The 22016-nt window shown below is 36.3% G+C and overlaps 1 protein-coding gene across 4 annotated transcripts in view; it reads right to left on the reverse strand.

Annotated features, from left to right (window-relative positions):
• MSRB3 (methionine sulfoxide reductase B3) overlaps nucleotides 1–22016 on the reverse strand; it is a 139690-nt gene that overhangs the window by 58927 nt on the left and 58747 nt on the right. For 3 of the 4 annotated variants that reach the window (XM_063309235.1, XM_063309233.1, XM_063309236.1), the window contains 2 exons: nucleotides 15644–15741; nucleotides 11530–13200 (listed from right to left, as the gene is read on the reverse strand). In XM_063309235.1, the coding sequence (XP_063165305.1) occupies nucleotides 13036–13200; nucleotides 15644–15741 (263 nt within the window). In that variant the 3' untranslated portion in view covers nucleotides 11530–13035. Of the gene's footprint in view, nucleotides 1–11529; nucleotides 13201–15643; nucleotides 15742–22016 lie in introns of those variants that run through there. The other variant, XR_010068356.1, reaches the window with a different exon arrangement.

Here is a 22016-nt window from a genome sequence, read left to right on the forward strand (position 1 = left end):
ATTGCTGCCCATGGAATCAAATAACTTTAAGAATGAAAACAGTTCTTGTGATGGAATGCCCAGCTGACTCTGAGAACACAGAAGAGACAGTAAGACAGTTAAGGGATTCTTCAGGCCAAGGGAAGGAGGCAGCATGAGAAAGAGACTTAGAGCAACTCCGCCATAATTACACTAGGTATAAGTTGATCTGGAGAACTGCCTTGGCAGGCTTTAATATTCTGCTTCACTACCCTACTAGCAATAAAGGTATTTCCACAAATCCAAATAGTTCTAACTTCCTGAGTTTGCTGGCCTCACAGGGCTTGTTGTTAATCTTGAAAGCCTGTCAAGGTAATTATCCCACACAACTTATACCTGGTATAATTAAGGTGGAGTCTCTTTCTCATGCTTCCCCACTCCTCTGGTCTCAAAAATTTCTTCTGTACTGTCCCATTTCCTCACTTAACTGTCTTGCCTTGTCTCCTGTGTTCAGGGTCTGTTAGGCATTCCATTAGAGCTTGGCATAACTACAGTCTCAATTGTATATATTTTCCTGTCATTTGGCCAATGTTGTGGTAATGAAAAGTTGTCCTGTTCTTGTTTAAAGAACAATTAAACGGGCAATTAACAAACTGATCACAATTTGAAACACCTGCTATTACACTATTTCCTTTTTCAAATGTATTCTTAAGAGTTGAACTGTTAGTATTAAAGGGAGTCTGTGTGATCTGATTTTAAAATCACCATTTCAAGAGCAAAAATAAGCAAAAATGTCCATAATATCCCTAATATTGTTGCCAAGTTTACTAACTGGCAATCTGAAATCACGTATCTATGAATTAAGTGGTTCTGTATTCAGATGTGCAAACCAAGTTTTCTTTTATGAAAATTTAGTGAAATATTAAACATCATTATACATATCAATACAGCTGTTATCTGCAAGGATCAGGATTCTAATATTTATACATATCATGCTACACTCTTTTAGGGAAGCATATTAGGTAAAATGCAGGGTAAAAGTAAAAAGTAGTAAGCAAAATAAGGGAGGAGATAAAAGGAAATCTAAGTAAATCTAGCTTATTCCAGCACTGGTCACTATCTCTCTCCGTATCTTCTGTCCCTGCAAACTATCTTTGTTCCTACCACATTGATATACCAATTCATACACTGCCTTGGGTTCTTTAACCTTCTTACCTTTCTCTTTCTGAGGAATTCAACAACTCCATCCAATCACAACTTTCTTAGTCTTTCTCTTCCTCTCAAGCCATTCATTCTTCCTTCATATATTTGTTTTGTGATTTGATCCTCATACATTCTCTCTATATGACAAACCATCTCAATGTACTGTTTTCATACTGAACTGTTCAGTTTTCAGCTAGGGCTTAGACCTTTCTGTAAATCTTAGTCAAAACCCCACTGTTCACTTTCAGCTCCAACACAGCTCTCTCAAAAACAATTGAGTTCAGATAGCGAATGAAAAAGCCGTAAGATTTTATATTGGAATTTATCCCAGATATCCATGAAGAATCAAGGAAGCTAAGATCCAGTATTTTAGGCAGCAGAACCTCATGCAAGCCTTTATTAAAATCAGGCAAGATTCCACCCTTGAGAAGGAGACAGATACACTGCGGGGCATACATAGCAAAGTCTGTAAACTTTTGGTTTCAATAACTTCAAAAGGGCCCAGGTTGTAATCTTTACAAACCTGTGTGGCTTAGATTAAATGGTTCATAGTTTTGGCTATATAGATCTTAATTGCTGCCAGAATATGGTTATTGCCGTTGCGAGTGGTAAAAGGCAAAGCAGTATTTGCCAGATGTTGGGCCCACATGGCGACTGTTCCCAAGTGTCAGTGCACGGAAAGAGACTCTCAAATATTTGAATGACTTTGTTTGATTAATGCTAACGTCATCAATTTTCCACACACGGCAGCCTATGTTTTGAGGAGAATACAGCTACTTTTAATGTGATGATTATGAGGTCCTTCTCTCCACAATACAGAACAAATGGCCTGAGTCAACATCTGAGGCCCACTTGAGAAGTAGAAGGAATGGGCACACCCTCTAGATGCAACCAGACCAGCAAACTATGTTTGCTGGCCAACACAGGTGATAGAACAGTGATCTTGACGAGGTTTGCACCAGGCAGAAAGTAAACAGAATAGGTGCCAAAATACAGCCCTGTTTTACCCATTTTTGAATGGGAATGGAGCAGGAAAATAAGGGATGCCCTTGAGAGCCACATCACATTCACACTGTATGGTTCTTATAAGGTTTAACAATTAAAATAAGGAAATGCCCATCAGTGGAGAAAGTGATTACTTTCTCCCAAAACCTAATTCTAAGCCCAATGGCCTTTTTTCAATGGCCTTTTACGCATCAACCTTTTTTCCCCCAATGTACAGGAGAGCTTTCACTTTAGCCAGGTTCAGTATGCTGCTTTCAGCATTATCAGAAAAGAGATTTAATGATATCCTTCTGCAAGAATGTTTCTGCCCTCTCCTCTGGGGGATGTAAAATGAAGTTATTCAGTGTGGTGCAAGGATTAATTATGTCTCTGTTAACCAACTACCATGGGAATTCATAAACAGATTTATTCTTCTCAGATTAGGTTATAAACCAATGGCAATTTTTAAGAGTTGCAAAATTTTGCTCAGTTACTATTGCAGTTGCTCACAGGATTACATTTTGTTGCATAGTGCTGGATAGTTTTAATTCCATCATTTTAAGATTCTTAAAGGTCTTAGGATGATACATGGCTTGCGGTGACTGTCTATAAATAAATAAATATCTAATTTCTTTTGTACAAGTCACTCATTTTGTATTCAGGCATTCATAGAAAATAAAAATGCTTGGGGATTGTAATATAGTGCTCTGTTTGAAACTGTTCTCACTAGTCTAGAACAAAGACAAATAAACTTGGATAAGAGGCAGTCTGAAAGGTTAGAGAGGAGATGGAAAGCAGAGTTACAATTTTGTTTTCTGGCAATTTTTTTTTTTTGCATGTGTGTGACTGGCCCCATGGACTGTTGCAGCCATTCCAAGGGAGCATTCAAGCCATGCTCTAAACATTTGAAATGTACCCAATAACATTTCTTACCCATAATTACTCATTTCTAAGGACATAGGGAGAGTCACCTGAGATTAGACCAGCATTCCATTCCCTACAGCAGTCCACCAGATGCCTTAGGAAGTCCATATGAAGAATATCGGTGTAACAGCATCCTCCCACCAGATTCTACTGGCATTCAGAGGGATGGCATTCTCCTGGCATTCAGTAGAACTACTGGCATTCAGAGGGATGTTTATAAGTCCTAATTATAAATAGACATAGATAGCTTTGTCCTCTATGAATTTCTGAAAATTTCTGCCATGTAGCAGGTGGTCATTTTCTCATCTGTGGTAGTGAATGTCATATGTTTAACATGCAGAATTAATTTATGGAATTCATTACTATAAAATTAGTAAAAGTACTTGTGGAGGATATGACAATACACATGTCCTTTCTACCAGTCTTAATTCTGATTGTTCTGAATCCAGAATATTGCTGGTTTCTAGTGCTCTTTAAAAAGGAGGGGAAAATTTCTATTCACTTTTTTCACATTGTGCAAAATCTTTTATACTTGTATCATGTATATTCAACATACTTGTCATGAGTACTGATGGTGAGCAGGAGGGGGCCCCATGCTTCTTCAGTTTGTTAGGATTTTATGTCTAATGTAGCAGTAATAAAACACTGGAGACCTATTCCTTGTCTCAGCATGGTTCCTGGCTGTTAGGACAATACTTGTCACTCTTTCAAGCTGCAAAGCACCAAAGATCATGACTTTTTCTAAGTTGCTCCAACTTTCTTCTGCACCCATTCCAGCACTAAACTTTCTTTTTTAAAATATAGCTATGAAAACTGTACGCAGTATTCCAAGTATGAATGTGTGATTCTATAGATCTCTACCCTTATGGACTAGGGCTTCTGAATGTGTAGAAACTAAGTCAGAAAAGTAAGCTAATATATAAAGAACTCTAGGGTGGTTCCTCCATTTGGCAAAATAAGATCACAATACCGGAGGCTAGAGGACATGGAGCATGTAGCAAGCTATTGAGGATGGAACTAGTGTGCAAACATACAGTCTATTCTGCACCACCTCAAGCTAGTCCGCTATTCTAAGTTCTGTTGCCAGTTTATAATATTCAACTACCAGTACATTTGGCTCGTTATTTAGAATTCATGGGCTAGGGTTGCCTGCTCTCCACATATTTCTGCAAAGCAGCATGGACCAGGATGGAGCTGCTGTAGAGTATAGATAGCCCTCAACTTACCACCACAGTTGGGACCAGAACTTTGGTCACTAAGTGATGTAGTCATTAAATGAGGCATCACATGACCACACCCAATTTTACAACCTTTTTACCGCAGTTGTTGAGCGAATTACATGGTAATTAAGCGAATCTGGCTTCCCAATTGATTTTGCTTATTGGAAGCCATCCAGGAAGATTGCAAATGGCAATCACATGACCCCAGGATACTGCAACCATTGTAAATACCAATGCTGGTTGCCAAGCACTCGAATTTTGATCACATGACTGCAGGGATGCTGCAGCAGTGGGAAGTGCAAGGACTGACCGTAAGTCATTTTTTTCAGCACCATTGTAACTTTGAATGGTTGCTAAACAAATGGTTGTAAATCAAGGACTACCTGTATTAACTGCATCATGCTTATAACATATGAATCAACTAGAGATCACCATCAACTAAAGGATGCATGAAAAAGTAAAAAGCAGTGTGAAAGGAGGATTAGATGATATTGTTTTATAAAATAATGAAATGCAAAGCTAAACACATGGCACAACACATGGTACAGATATTTTCCTTTCAGTTAACTGACCCTTAGAGAGTCAGTTACAGTTCCAGCTGTGAAATGACTAACCATTGTGCGGTGGGGAGAAAAGACTGGTGCATGAGATTTCCAGTGACTTTTCAGTCCCTCAGATCTAGTTCTATGCTATGCAGGGAATTTCATTTAGCAAATAGCAGATTTCTGGGATTAGATCATTAGAGTCACAGCCACTTCCACTTAAAATCTCAGCAAGATAAAGAAAGAAAATAATTGTAGTCTTGGCAAAATCCACGTGAATATTTCATTCTTTAAGTCTAGATGTTAACCAGCAGGCAGACAGGCTGTTATATTTTAGGGCTTTAATTAAAAGTTTGACATATTATAGAATATGATGAATCCAAATATGTCCAGAGGGCACAAGAAAGCACATAATAACTGTTGGAATCTCAGTATAGTATAAATTTGTGCACAAGTACTTGAAGAACAGAAATACTGTAGGTATTAGAAGACTTCATCAAAATCAGTAGGACAATTAAATCACAGTAATTTCAGAGGATCTGTTCTAAACCACACTGAAATTGGTTTCAAATGTATGTGGATCCTAATAGTTGCCAAGACTTCAGCTGAGTCACATAAGAGTTTCCAAGCTAAAACCATAGAGAAGCTTAATTTTGAAATTCCTTACTTCAGCTGGTAAACAACTTTAAAATGTTGCAAGGGACAAGGAAATGTGGCAAGGTGGGGAAATGACAAAAGCAGCATTTCACTATTGCAGCACAAGCTCCACCCCTTTCATATGTATGTGCAGAGTGATGTTGCTTTATTTTAATTCCACAGGGGCCTCTACCTGTTACTTTTAAAAACAGTCTGTCCTATCTGCTTAATAAAGTCTTCATTATTCAACAGATGCATTCAAAGATCATTTGAGAAATGTATTTGAAATTCTTACCACGCATAGATTGGACCAATGAGATTTAGATTTTAATTGCACAATTTTATCTTGAAAGATCTTGATAGCTTTCAACAAATCAGTTTTTATATGCTTCAGCAATAAGATGCACAGCTGACAGCACAAGGATAAATATTCATCTAGTGGGTAAGAAGAAACAAAACAAATATTGAGATCTATAGGGACGAGGTAAAAATGCATCCACAGAAGCAGACATGGGACTGAGAAAACCAGATTGTTCCAAGATGTTATCAGCATGGAAAGCAAAAGGGAGAGAAACATCTCTAGCAAAATGCCTTGGCGATTCTTACTGCTTTTTCAAGACCCATGTAGTTGGTGCCGCTTTAGCCCAGCTGGTGCTTGTTAATGTGAAGACAGTTCTCTCCCCCAAGCTGCTTGCCCCTTAGCCTGGAGCTCTGGTGCTGCTCCAGCCTTTGTTCTTTGATTTGGTGGTGTCATAGGTTGTGGCTTGGGGTCAGGGAGCTGAGCTGATAGGTTTATGGGATGTGCAGAGCTCAGGACTACATCATCTGAACTTGGCAGCTCAACAGAGTCTCAGTATTTGCCTTTAGACATCTACACCTTCTGAGCATCTTCTGGCTGAGATATCCCACATCACAAACTTCCAGTTGAGATATTTTGATTCTCTCATATCCAATCTGGTACTTAACAGTAGTTATGATAATTTTAATATTTTCCCTCATCTCCAAAAGGACAGCCATCACATCTTTGAGAAATCACCTTAGCAGAAGACAGGCTCACTCTGCTAATCAAAAGAGAAAATAACCTGTTTTGGGGCCCAGTAATAGCAATTAATATCACAATTATAAGGATATAACTACTGCAGGAGGTGCCAGAAATGCCAATGCCTGATTACTGTATCATCTCAACTGGAATTTCCAGTTCAAAAAAGATAGTACTTCAAATTTAAAATCACAGCAACAAAATTTCCCTTTAAATATCTCACTTTCCAGAATTTATAAAAAATTTTAGGACAAAATTTTCTAGATTTCATTGAAATTGGATGCTATCTAAATAGGTAAAGGTAGTTAACGCTTTACAAATTTCCCTTCTCAAATTTTCTGGTTTAGTCAGCTCAACACATTCTGTTGCCCAGAACAGAGCAACAGACAATGTCCATCCCCCCAGACAAGGAGAGAAATATCAAAGGCCAGTTATTTTATTTTAGCATTTGACATGGAAAGTGCTGGAGTCCTAATTTATTCACCCCCTCCCTCACAGTTACCCATACATTAGTTTAGTAAAGGTAAAGTTTTCCCTTGACATTAAGTCCAGTTGTGTCCGACTCTAGGGGGCGGTGCTCATCTCCGTTTCAAAGCCAAAGAGCCAGCGATTGTCCGTAGACACTTCCGTGTAGCATGACTACACGGAACGCCGTTACCTGCCCGCTGAAGCGGTACCTATTAATCTACTCACATTTGCATGTTTTCGAACTGCTAGGTTGGCAGGAGCTGGGACTAGCAATGGGAGCTCACCCCGTCACGTGGATTCGAACCACCGACCTTCCGATCGGCAAGCTCAGCAGCTCAGCAGTTTAACCCACAGCGCCACCGCGTCCCTGAGATACATTAGTTTAGAGAACAATAAATTTGCTGCCGTTTTATGACACAAATCAAAGCATCTTTACTTTGCCTAACAGTAGATGCAACAATATTTAGCCAGTTAGTTATTTTTACTTATTGAAATATCTTAACTATCATTCTTTAATACATTTTCCCAGAACAATTTGCAATCACTTTAAAATGACAATAAAATGTTAAGTAAAAACACTGGTAATACTACAGAGCATATAAACAACAAAAAGAGATAGGTTGAATATAATTTGATACAGAATTCTATTGCAGCAAGTTGCATATATAATAATATGTTATATATTAAAAATAATTATTTTAATGTTTGTCTAGCCATAGAAAGAAAACATTCCACTGGATTTCCCTTATAAAGGAGAGCATTTAAAAAGTGGGAGCCAGTACTGAGAAGGCATCCTTCTGTACAGCTGCTTCCAAACCTGAACAAGGAAGGAGAGCTGGTGCCTGGCCAAGTTCTAGGGTTTGGGTTGGAATTATCAGGAAGTGGTTTTCTTCAGATACTAGGACCCCAAGCCATGAAGGATTTTTAGGTTAATACTAGCATCTTGAATGTGGTCTGCAAGGGACATGGGACCAACTGATGATAGTGCAGAACTGGCATAAAATGGCCATAAAGTTCCAGTCAACACTCTTACTCAGATAATGCTGTACTGATTCAAGTCTCCAGAGCAGTATTTTTCAGCCTTGGCAACTTTAAGATGGGTAGACTTCAACTCCCAAAATTCTCCAGCCAGTGTGGCTGGGTGGGGAATTCTGGGAGTTGAAGTCCACCCATCTTAAAGTTGCCACACCTGAAAACACTGCTCCAGAGCATCTTTAAAAATATACTCACATTACCTACAATCCATTGTCGTAATCAAGATGGAGATTATTGGCCATGGATTAAGGAAGCTTTGTCTGATTATTTACAAGGACTATGTTAAGTCATACATCAAAGTGAAGTATCTCTCTATGGACTATGGAATAAAGAATGGGGGATGTGATTTACTTATGTCCATTTCAACTTATTTCACAGCAAATTGGGATTCTTTGGGGAAAACAGAACCAATACTTTTGGCTGGGCCTGTAAGTAAAAAAAAAAGCACAGCTATTTATAAATAGTTTTAACATGAAATTTGTTATCACTTAACTTTGTGTCTATATTCTAAATTGTATCTGTCTCTTTAAAGGAAGATCCTCTACTGATGGATTTTTGTGCTTCTAGTCCACAGAGAACAAAGGATTACAATTGCATTTTTACATTACTCTCTTTGTTCAGTGTAGCACTACATTCGGATTATGGCCACTTTTCAGAATAGTAAGTTTTCAGAAATGTATAAAATAAGCACTAATTAAATTAAAATAAACACTGATTTCTTCCTTGGGATTTTAAAGACTACTTTGAATTAATTTATTTTATATTTGTATAGCCTGCCCCAAATCTAACAGACCTTTAAGGGCAAAAACCTTTCAGGATTTTTAGAAAATCATGAAAATATTTAGCATTCATGATTACACAGGATTACATAGTTCTTGAATATTACATTAAGAAATGAACATTACATAGACTTCAAATGAAAGACTATGAATAAGCCATAACATTGAGACTATATTAGATTGAATTTCAGAAAATATTTCAACTATTTCCACACAACCTTCAGAGGTCTTTTCAAAACAGTAGTTATGAAAACATTTATCCAGGATGAACAAAGCTTCTTGAATAAAGTACATGCCTATAGTTGATATTTTATTTCTTTTGAATTAACTTTTTAAAAATTATCAAGATAAAATATTTTCACAATGTTATTTATGCTTTACTCTGAATAATTCTGAAGATAAACAGCCGTTCTAAAACAAATGCAGTTGTCAGATCAAACATATTTTTTAAGTTGGGTGCAATATGAACCCACATTATCCTGTTTCTCAGAAAGTGTATTCTTAGCTAATGTCTAGTCTTTTAAGCAGTGTTTCCTTCAGCTGATTCCAGGGATATCAAAGCATTAACCTGTAAACAATCCCAGATTTGCTTTTACAAATGTCCTGTAGTAGGCTTCTTACTCTAAAAAACTTGATAAGAACAAGCTGTTTGATTCTTGAACTGAAAACAGTAATGTTGAGAATTGTTTCTTGTAACGCTAAGCAAACTTTGTGGGAATAAGACTAAGTTATTTGTGATACACTTATCCTATTGAATTCATTGAGTTTTGATGAGAAGCCTGTGACATTCCAGATGTTGCTGACTATAAATCCATTATATCTAGCTACGGCTTCTTGGAGTTGTAATTCAGCAACATTATAAGGGCCATGTTTCTCTATCGAGTCTACAGTTAACATGACTGAATCTCAGCAAACCCACTGGGATTATATAATAAAAATGGAAGCATGTGCATTTGAGAATTAATCTTCTATACCTTTTAATGATTCTTTGGCTATAGGAGCAGTAATTAAATCCCATTTATCATAATTACACTAATCAATTGATGAATAACTTTTATTTATTTTATTTTATTTTTTATCCTTTATTATTTTTATAAATAACTCAAGGCAGCGAACATACCTAATACTCCTTCCTCCTCCTATTTTCCTCACAACAACCCTATGAGGTAAGTTGGGCTGAGAGACAGTGACTGGTCCAAGGACATCCAGCCGGCTTCCATGCCTAATGGACTCACAGTCTCCTGGTTTCTAGCCCAGCATCTTAACCACTAGACCAAAATGGCTCAAACTTTTCATTTGATTTCAGTGAGAATTATGTAAGTTAATTTGCTATTTTTTCTCTCTCTAAGGTAAAACTAGAGCAGTTCTGTCAATGGTTCCTCCATTCAATTACAACTAAAAACATGGAATATATTCCAAGGATCATGCCATATGCAGAGAATTAGACTCTATGTTATCAATTTGCTTTTCCTCCTTATTATGAATGCTCAGTAACACAGTGTCTCAGTAAACGGAGGACCTAAGATACAGACCATCCCTGAGTGAGAAACAATGAGACAAAAGCAGAGAAAATAGAGAGAAATGTTTATTTATAAATCAAATGTATTATATATCTGTGTTCAGCAAATATATTAAAAGGTATCTTCAGTGAATATCTTAAAAGCAAAAAAAAAAACAAAACCCAGCTCTGATGAGAAGTTCCAAATATGCTAAAATAATAATTTTCTTTTTCTCTCACTATCTTTATAAACTCCTATGTAATATAGACTGAAACATGTGCATTCAGTAGTTATTCTCAGTCACACAGTACAAAATATCCAGTACACACCAACAGACTCCTCAGTTATATATTGCGCTCAATAATGTCCAAGTTACAGCAAAGTCATAAACAAAGTGATATTTTGGGCTGTGCAGCGCTGTATCAGTCACACTTAAATTCTTTCCAGATATTATTAGTGAAAAACAACATATACCCATGGTTTTCTTTTATTAACAATGTTCCACTCTGATAGCATACCTATAGGTAGCCATACTGATTCACTTCACTGCATTTCATATCCTGCAAATATAAATCAACTTATGAACATCTTACATTATAGCTTATTAGAGTCTGAGTGATACATTTCTTTAAAAGAAGACAGAAATATGTTGAAACTTTAACTGCAAGTTATCTGAAAGATTAATGCCCCATATTTTCACTGATGTTACAAATCAGAGATTTCATTTCAGAAAATATGATTGGAGAAAACTGACTTCTGTTCTAATAAAAGTACAGGAACAGTCTCTTGGCAAATGGCAGAAGGATTCACTGCAGAAATGAGAAAGTAATTGCATGCATGAGAATGATGCTACAAGTTATTATTTCTTATGTATATGGTTGCATTCCTAAGTCCTGAATCAGTCTATTGTTCAATTTTTTGCTATTAAGATATATGAGGCTAACAGATAGCAATTTTAACCTATTTTATGTGCCAGATACAGGTGATCTGTTTGATACAGATAATGCACTATGGAAAAATTATCTTAAATAGTACTATAATGTTGTACTTTATAAAATGCTGTTATTCTCAAGCATAAATATGACAGTTAATTTTCACAGCAATCACACCAATCCTCTTGTAACATGAAGTAGAAATTTCAACAAAAAATAGGTATTTCCTTGCAGGAGGTTTCTCTCTTTCTCTCTCTCTCTCTCTCTCTTTAAAATCTGAGACATATTTAAATTATATGTTTAACACAGCTGAAAGACAAAATGCTGTCTCCTTCCCAGTCCAAGTACCAAGATTGATTGGATTGACCTCTTAATTTTTTATCAACAATGAGGACAGAGTCAGGTTCACAACCATACTTTGGGAGACCCAGGACAGGTTCCACGGCAAGCCCAACACCTTTCCAAAGGAAAAGAACAGCAAAGAGATCACAAGGATCAGCTGGAAGTGGCCACACTTCACCCTCAGCATTTCCTCTCTGAGGCAATCCCTTCATGCTTTCTAATAGTATGGATGTCCAAGTTACCGCACACTTATACTTCATGACAGCCCATTATCTTCCACTGGGTATGACTGCTCTTTGTTACATTTCCTAATGTTTATGAAACAATATTGTCCCTTTATTCTTATGCAGTTGACATGATACTGAGGACAGTGGATCTTCATGCAGAAGTTGAAAAGGAGTGAGAGAGTGGAGCCTAAGTGATTATCTTCCAAGTAGTAATAAAAAGATAATGTACGCAGTTTTTGATGCTTAAAATAGGACTTGTAGCTATTCCACATACTGCCAGCTTAAACATTGTAAGCAGAATAGCATGAAGGTCTGTACCTTTTAATGAGGTATTAACTTTCCCAGGACAAAATTCAGAAGTGCAGCACTAATTGGCAAGGCTATACTGATTATGCTTACATAAGATCCAACAAAATAATAAAAAATAAAAAAATCCCCCTCACCTTTGCACATTAGTCTGTGAGTCTTTGACTTTTTGAGGATGAAAATATAATGAGAGTTTTTAAAATCCTCATTACAAGCATGAGGAAACAACTGATACACAATTACTAGTCTTCATCCACAGCTTTTTAAAGTATACTGTAACTGCTGGGGCCTCTTAAGCTGTTCCAAAGGAAAGCCACCCGCTATATAAAGGAGAAGGTCTATTATCTATCCTAGGCAGCCCCAATATAAGTGTGACCTTTTTAAAAAAAATAGTATTTATCCAACTGAAGGCAGGGATATATGGTTGCCATTTATGTAGAAGTGTATTTGTGCAGAAATCCAAGACAAAAGATAGGCTGAATATAATCATTTACCTAGTCTCCTTTATGGAATGGTACAATAATTACAGAGAGTTAGTTGATGATATATGCCTTGTAAATCAAAACAAAATTACTAAGTACTATTAGAAAGCTGTTTTCCCTACCACAGTTCTGTACTGACTGAAAAGAACTGTATTTTTTTGCTCAGAAATATGAAGGAATATAATGCAGACCTATTATAAGAAAAATGCAAGAAATCAACATTCATAGTGCCAAAAACACCTTGTTATGGGATTGCCTCAAAGCACAGAAGTTGTCAAATAGTTAAGTCTGGTTATATAAGAAAATCCATCGGCATATATGTCTTATTTTGATCAGAAAAAAAACCATATACTGCACAATATCTTTGTATGTTTTAAAAAACAGTAAGATAAAAAGCCATTTAGAAACATTTTTTCTGTGTCATCTGGGAAAAGAATCTTAAAGAGCAACCGATTCCCACTACAGCTCTGTCTTATCTGGTTGTGCAGGTGTAGAACTAGCATTGCCTTCTCCAGTGTGGTTCTTGTCTGTAGACTCAAAAACTAATGAAGCTGAATTTATGCAGTATCGTTTTCCGGTTGGACGTGGCCCATCATCAAATATATGGCCAAGATGAGCACCACACTGAAAGAAAAGAACATCACTTGCATTCATTTTTACAAGTGGAAAACGGGGAAAACTTAAGGAACATATATCGCTGTTTGAAAGTTACACACATGGGCTTTATTTTTAAACTTGTTAAAGTGGATTAAATTTGATCTGGAGATTTAAGTGTTGATCTTCAGTCACTGATCCTTTCTATTGAGTCCTTTGAGAAACTTACTCTAAACAAATGTGCTTCTAATTCATACAGTTTGATTGCAATTTGTACAAAGTGAATACATTTATTTATCTATGGGGCCCTATAGGGCTTTATCTATAACAATACACGTGAGTGCAAGGAGCAAGGTTGGCTTAAGCTTGCCCTATTTGTTTTTTTCTGTCCTCTGCAAATGAAATAAATTCTGAAAGAGAGAAGAGGACATTTGACTAAGTAAACACTACAACATTGTAACACTATAACACTACAATATTCGAAGATGCTTCCTGTAAGTGACTTATTAAGTCTATGAACAGGTGCTGCAAAAATTAAAGTATAGTTACTAGAACAAAAAATGTAAGATTATTCCATAGAGTTCTGTCAGGATTCAGGAGATCATTCCTGCAGAAGATCCTTGAGTGCTCAAAAGCTTTAGTAGATTTTTTCTACAGAGAAAATGATAATGTGTCCTTTGGAGACAAAATGATTCATTGTAGGGAAAGTATCACCTTGCCAGTACACTAAAGAATTGTATTATACACAAAGAAAGGTAGCTTTGAGACAAGTTAATATGTTTTGTTTTGTTAAGTTAATTAATTATTTATTGCTTCTAGCTGGCAACAGCCACTCCAGAAACAGACTCACATAGTTTAGGAAATTTACCTTATATCAAGACATTTTCACTTTAGCTATACAGGACTTCAACTTGTTCCTGGAAATTAACACAATGTCATGCAAAATCTGTCTTGTTCTCTGTGCTTTTAATTAATGAGATCCTTTAATGATTCTAGTTGTTGTCTTTATCTACTGACCTGCTACTTTTTTTCTATGATTTATTCTCCTTTTAAATAGCCTATTATAATAATACTATTTACTACCATTGTGAGCTATCTTGTGATTGCTTCAGAATGAAAAGCAGAGAAACAAATCCCAGAAACAGGAGTATGTGAAAGTGGTTAATTATAAACAAACACATAAGAAATTTAACTGAAAGTCATAAGTAGAAGAAAAAGATAAATACAATGATGCTTTCTCATCAGAGCTCCCCACGTAGACCTTTGCCTACAGAATGCAGTTCTACTGGCACTGCAACAATTTTAAGATTTGCCAGCAGGAAAACTCTGGGGTGACTAAGTGATAATGACTGCATAATATATAAGACCACTTCCTAGCTTGCTCAAGTGATTATCTTAATCCCAATTTTGCAGTAATCCTAGCACATACTGATCTAGAAAACCTTGAATAAAACCAAGATCAAACTTAAATTTCAAATCTATCTATCTATCTATCTATCTATCTATCTATCTATCTATCTATCTATCAAATTTGTCACCACCCATTCCTCTCACCAGAGGGACTCTGGGTGGTTTACAACAAAATAATCAGAAAAACAATAAATATATAATACAATTACCGTATATAAAAATACATTATATAAAAACAATTACAAATAACTAATAAATATAGATAAAAATAAAGTCCAGATGGCTATGATCTAATTCAGTCCTTGTGTGGGAGGAGCACTTTAGGGCACTAGCCCTAAATAAAATAAAACCAGTTCAATTTTCATTCACCATTGCATTTGCCTTCCACTTCTAAATGCTTACGACTTTCAGTCAAATTTCATTTGTGTCCATTTATAATTAACCACATCTTCCTGTTTCTGGGATTTGTTATTCTGCTTAATAACCCTTTCTCCCTGATAAGTTTGGACTGAGCCATTAATGCTATGGAAGACAGATGATAATAACAGTCAAAAGGAATTAGAATGAGACACATAATGGAAAACAGTATTTAACATGATCACTCAAGTATTTTGGCAGAAGGGACTTGGAGATAAGTGGTATGAAACATGGGAATAACTCCTGGATTTCTGTCAGTACTGCTCCTCAACTATTCATAATGATGGAAGTAACACCCACCCATCTACATTTTGCATTTAGATTTAAGAGAGCAGAGGTCAGAGGTCAGAGGGGAACCTCAAAAGGATGTTTCCCTGAAGGACAATTTCTAAGCCCTCTGATTTGGGCCACTTATGTACATACTGTTAAATAAAGTTTAACCTAGATAACAACACAGATTCTCATTAGGACTTAGACTTTAACTTTTTATACCTACCAGCTGTCATGCCTGTGACCCATAAGACAACTGTTAATTTTGGGTAACTCTGAGTTTGCAAGTCCCTCTATGTGAATGGATGAACTAGAGCTACTACAAAATTTCTGTAATCTTTTAACATCAGAATGGCTTTTTTGTTTTTAAACTGACCTGACTGCAGCTTGTCTCAACCCTGTGCATCCCAAATGAGTAGTCATCAGTAAATGTAATTGTGTCAGAGGTGATTACATCATAGAATGAAGGCCAACCTGAAAAATAAAGAAGGGACAAGAAATGAATCACGAAGGATTTGAGGGTTAAAGAAGCTTCTGACAGTTTTAATCACAAATGTGATTCTTAGGCATTTACTATACTCTGGATGAGCACACTGAACAGGCAAAGTAAAGCAGTAAGTTTTCATATTATGAAATAGTGTATTATTTATTCTTGTCTAGGGAAATAGTCCTGTAAAATCATAAAATCTGTGAACCCTCTAGAGAATTATAAGGAACTTCATTCAATACTGTCATTTTAGAATTCTCACTCTTGAAGAATCTAAACAAGACATAGAAAGTTAATAGGCTTCCAAAACAGAGACATTCTTATCAAAGTGAAAGAAAAGGGTTTTCTCAAGCACTTCATTAATTTTCCATCACCTACCACCTTTAAAAAACAAGATTTCTGGTGTAACATATACACATGTATGTGCACACGGGGGATGACTAGAAATGCATGTCATTCTAGCATGTTCTACATGCGAAAATGTCAAGGACCAACATTTCTCCAGCAAGAGCTAATTGGGAACTGTTGTTTTTCTCTTCTATCAAAAAATAAAAAACATTATATCCATTAACTGCAACTTTGACATAAACTGGGTTTATACAATACAAAAAAAAAGCTGAAAAGACAATGTAAATAACATGCTTCACATTTTCCATTCACCTTCACCATTTTTTTCTACAGAGATTCTCATGGGAAAGTTAGTATAGCTATCCTATACAAAAACTAATGGAAACACCGCATTCCTTCTCAGTCATGTAAAGCTAATGATTTAAGAATACAGCCTAAAATGTATCTGCAAAATATATCAGATGAAGAGATATAGGATTCTATAAAATCACTGAAGATGAAGACCAAAATGCCAGATTGTAGACAGCTGCAACTAGAGATTTCTCCATTCCTGCCACCTTGGTGGAAAACAGCCAAGGAAAAGCAGCCCTATATTTCCCAGGAGAATAGCGGGTCCCCAATAGGGGACCAGTCTTCTGATTGCTCCTGTTATCTGTTGCTATAAAGCAACAACAGGGCTTGGAAGAATGGCTTTATCATGCAAACATGTTGAAAGTAAACTTGTTCAGTGTTAAACAAACTTTCTAAGAAGTCTTTATCATACATAAGCAACAAACTTCATTAATCAATATGAATATACTGAGGAAATATCCTTCTTATGAAAAAAAAAGTTGCATTGCACAAATGCTTCAGATAAGTTGCTTTCCAATTTTGATATTAATAATCAATTACTCATTGTCTGTGCAGATTTTTCCTCTTGAGTTTTGCTCCAAGCCTTAAAAAAAATTACTATCTCATTCTTATGCTCTGAAGTCAGCTGAAAACTCAAAAAAAAAAAAAGATAAAGTCTCCTTCCAGTCAAGCTTCTGGTGACTATATAAAGACTTCCACGTAGCTATCTGGGCAATAACTCAGATACAGTTTGCCTTCTTCTGTATATATATTTCTTTCTTCTATTAATAAATTATGGATTACTACACAGTTAAAAAGTCTAGGCAATGAATCTCCACTGTAAGCTCCCATTATTATTTGGAACTTCATTCTTGGCTATTTTTCTATTCTAGTTAATTATGTTAGCCATAATGGGCTACTATCATTCATTGTTACAGTACTGCTGGTGAGAAAGTATTTTATATCCTTACAAGATCAAGCTTTTCATAGGCTTATAGTGCAAGATCAAGGCTGTTAGATGCGGCTTTAGTTTCAATTCCTTCTCCAAGAAACTCAAAAATTTAATGCCAGTATATTTTTTTTAGAATCAAGTGAAGTATTTTTATGCAAACACACTTCTAGTGCCAAGGATTAGTATCTTATAACTTTTATTCACCAGACACCATTTTCATTTTCTCACAGGCAACACCTGTAATACATTGCAAAACATTCTTTTTAATAACAAAATGTTTTCTTTTGAAAAGTTGTATCTACCTGATGTTCATTTCAGATTTCTTAGTATTTCAGAAAGTTTTTCCCATTGTCACTGCTGACATGTACATTCAATGAACTGCCTACTTCACATCAAATCTCAGCAAATTATTTGGGCTAGTCCAATGTGAAGGGAAAAAAGCAACATTTTATGTACTGGTATTTGGCACTATCCCATTGCTATATATTCCTATGATGAGGTAGCATTTTCTTTATTTCAATATTAAATATGTTGTCTTTCTTACATTATCATCCATTACAGCCTTTTAAAAGCCAACGTGCACTGGGGTGGTATCCCAGCGGCACTCCTGCTGCCAGGAGAGGAAGCAGGAGGCTAGCAGAATGGCAGCTGCACATGGCCTTTAAGGCCAAGTTTCATCTGCAGGAAGCCAGCATGGGCCCTGCTGATCTCAGTTGCCCAATCAGCTCATGACTTAAGAATGGATCCAGGAGTTCAGCTCAGTCATGCTTTCCAAGTTCTAGCAAAGCTCAAGCAAATTTTGAATATTTATTTATTTATTTGTCAAATTTATCACCGCCCATCTCCCCCTCAAGGAGGGACTCTGGGGGCTTTACATTAAAAAACAATTAACCACAATGTAATATAAATACTATGCAATAATATAATATAAATGAACAGTAAAAAATAAAATATAAATATACTAAAATGTAATAGAATCCAGGTGTCAAAGTTCTCTCTCAATCCGTAAGCAAAACAGGGCAATTCTAGGGAGCTAGCCATCCCCAGGAGGAGCTGTTCTCCTTCCTACCCCAGGCATGATGACAAAACCAGGTTTTTAAGTTTTTGCGAAAGTCCAGGAGTGAAGGGGCCTGTTTCAACTCTGCAGGGAAAATGTTCCAAAGGGCAGGAGCTGCTGCAGAGAAGGCATGCTTCCACGAACCCACCAGATGGAACTCTCTAGCAGATGGGATCCATAGCATGCCCTCTCTGCATGCCTGGGTGGGACAAGTTGATGTAATGGGGATGAGACGGTCCCTCAGGTAGCCTGCCCCCATGCCATGTAGGACTTTAAAGGTCATAACCAACACCTTGAATTGGACCAGGAAGCAAACTGGAACCCTGTGCAGCTTGTGCAGTAAAGGTGTTACGTGTGCCACCCTTGGGGCACCAAGAATTACCCACGCGGCTGCGTTCTGGACCAGCTGTAGCTGTAGAACATTAAGTACAGAACATAATCTGTCCTAATTTTTTGAATAGATGTTATCATTATATGATGTTATCATTATATTATATATATATATCCATCCCATAAAATCAGAGTAGTTTATAGTATTTCATCCTAAAGTGTTCTATTCCTGAAAGACTCCGACAATCAAATTGTTTGGGATATTTTAGAAAAGCCAAGAAAAATGAAAATGACAGAGCAAAAATAACATCTATTTAAAAAGAAAAGAAAAAACCTGTCCAAAATGCCAAAGATAATGCCTTTTGCTCTCTTTTTTTTTGACATTTGAAAAATGCCTACATTTTTTATTTTATGCTTACAGTAAAAGGTGTTACATAATTCAGTGGGATAATGGGTAATAGCATGATTGGAAGAGGGCAGCCAGAGACAGATCAATCTTCACCCTGTACTGGTAGCACATGCTGTCAATAGCTACCATCAGAAAAAGTGCTGTGAAATAATCCCTTTATTAAGGAGAAGAAAACTGCTGAGAATTAAGGGGGATTCAAGGAAAGCTAAATAAGAAGTAAAGCAAAGTATTCTTTGTCCCTGGAATTGTACTGGGGGAGAAACAATCTGCATCCATTTTAGCTGTATTTCTGAATCTTAATTTTTAATGAGAAGTTCCATTTTCCCTCTTTCTCTCTTTCTCCCTCTCCTATCTCACCCTCTTTTTGGTAACTATAGTTCTTTCTCCTTTTCTTTATGAATATTTAGAAATTGTATTAAAAAAAACAGTTTGCCCAGGTTGTTAGTTCAGTTTTCCAAAACACAAAACTTGTTTTAAAATGCAATTAAAAGTCACTTTAAAATGAGAGGATTTACATGTGGCTTGCTCAGATAAGTAAGGCTGACAACAGCAACAAGGACACCCCTGAAGGATGAAAAATTGTTCTTTTTATTTACCAGAGTTTAACAATACTAATTAAGCTATCAACAAGATAGTAGCTTTAATAAACTTTAATAAATTTAATACAATAAAATTTAATAAATTTTGCAAAACTTTAATAGAATTAGCAGTAGCTAATAGGATTATGTTCATTCCAACATACTAACACGCTATTCATAATCTCACCAGTTAAAATTTTGTGGTTAATTATCTATCTTTGTATTTGAGGCAAGCTATTGAACCTGCTTCATTCTAGCTAATGTATTGCTTTATCTCCTATGTTACTTTAGATCACAGAGAATGTTTGTGAAAATAGATCTTCTAAAACATAAGTTAGCTATAGATCTTCAGCATCAAAGGAGGTGAATGGCATTGGGTAGCAGTACAACCTTAAGCTATAATTTTGAAGTGCCATTTAAAAATGTTTCAGATAGTTTTAGAAATTTACTGGTGACCTAGTAACCTCAATCCTAAAGCATTTGATCTTGAATAATATTTTTGTTGCTATCCCAAAATGTAGTTCAATAAAACATCTCACATAACTGCCCAAGTTACTGTCTCGCTTCAGGATGCTATAAAAGTGTAGTTTGTATAATTAAGATTGTTCCTAGTAAAATAATGTCTCTATAGGCCGCTCTGCAGTTATTAAAGTCTATGCTTATACAACTTTATCAGCAAAGTATGGTATTGACTCCACACATCAGACAAATTAATTTTTATCATTCAAGTAAAATCAAAGAAAAACCTAATCCTGTAAGGAAAGTATTTATTAACATGAATGCAATATTTTTCCTTTTTTTAAACTACTGCAATTATTCTATGTAGTGACTAGGAATAGGTTCTAGCCAAAATTAAGCATTATTCTTATTGATTCATTTAAAAATAACAAACATGTAATTTATTGGTTTAAATCAGTGGATCTCAAACTGCAGGATTAACAAAATACTCAGAGACAAGCAATTTCTCAATATTAAGTGTATTAAAATAATTTCAACATGTTTAATTTGAACATTTTCAGTTGTCGTTACCCAGGTCAGTTCTAGGTAAAAATCACTTCCTTTCTGTAAGTAGAAATGGTGTTTATGTTTGTTACTTCCGTCTGCTTGAATACTGCCAAATTCTCCATCTTTTTTTTTTTAACCTGTTCAATTGTGTCCAATTTTCGTAGACTGCCTGGACAAGTCCCTGCAGTTTTCTTGGCAAAGTTTTTCAGAAGTGGTTTGCCATTGCCTCCTTCCTAGGGCTGAGAGAAAGTGACTGGCCCACATCCACCCAGCTGGCTTTGTGCCTAAGGCAGGACTAGAATTCACAGTCTCCCAGTTTCTAGCCTGATGCCCTAACCACTACACCAAACTGGCTCTCATACTTCAATTACACGTAGCTTCCATTAATATTGGTAAAAAAGTGGTCTTTTCATGCCAAATATATAGCAAGAGTCACTTGCTGAGATGGGCGGCTATAGAAATCAAATAAATAAATAAGAAACATCTCAGCAATTCAGTAAGTTCAATACACGTGACAAATCTCTCCAGTTTCAGTAACAACATTGGCACACCTTGGTAGTGAAATAAGCAGAATTTTTCTCAGTAAATAAAATACATGTTACACTAAATCTATACTGAAGAATATCTCATAGAATTAATGATATCTTGAATACACAAACTCTCCTGTTTAACTCAGTGAAAAAAGAAAAAAAACCCTCTCTATAAGATGCCTAGATTCTAATATCATTTCAGTCCCTTAGGACGGAATCTAGGGATGTAAAATCAGCGGGCTTCACTAAGGAACAGCTATCCTCACTCTTAAAAGGCAGACTGGCTTTTTGCCCCATTTATTCAACATTTACAAATCGTTTCTAAAACGATTTCTTGAGGCTGAGAAGAATCGTCTTTTTGTAACTGTTTATTTCCTCTAAGTAAAGGTAAAGGTAAAGGTTTCCCTTGACATTAAGTCCAGTCGTGTCCAACTCTAGGGGGTGGTGCTCATCTCCGTTTCAAAGCCGAAGAGCCAGCGTTTGTCCGTAGACACTTCCGTGGTCATGTGGCCGGCATGACTAAACGGAACACCGTTACCTGCCCGCCGAAGCGGTACCTATTAATCTACTCACATTTGCATGTTTTCAAACTGCTAGGTTGGCAGGAGCTGGGACTAGCAACGGGAGCTCACCCCATCACACGGATTCGAACTGCCAACCTTCCAATTGGCAAGCTCAGCAGCTCAGCGGTTTAACCCACAGTGCCACCGCGTCCCTTTATTT

Source organism: Candoia aspera, chromosome 7, assembly GCF_035149785.1.
Source record: "Candoia aspera isolate rCanAsp1 chromosome 7, rCanAsp1.hap2, whole genome shotgun sequence".
In the NCBI taxonomy this organism is placed as follows: Eukaryota; Metazoa; Chordata; class Lepidosauria; order Squamata; family Boidae; genus Candoia; species Candoia aspera.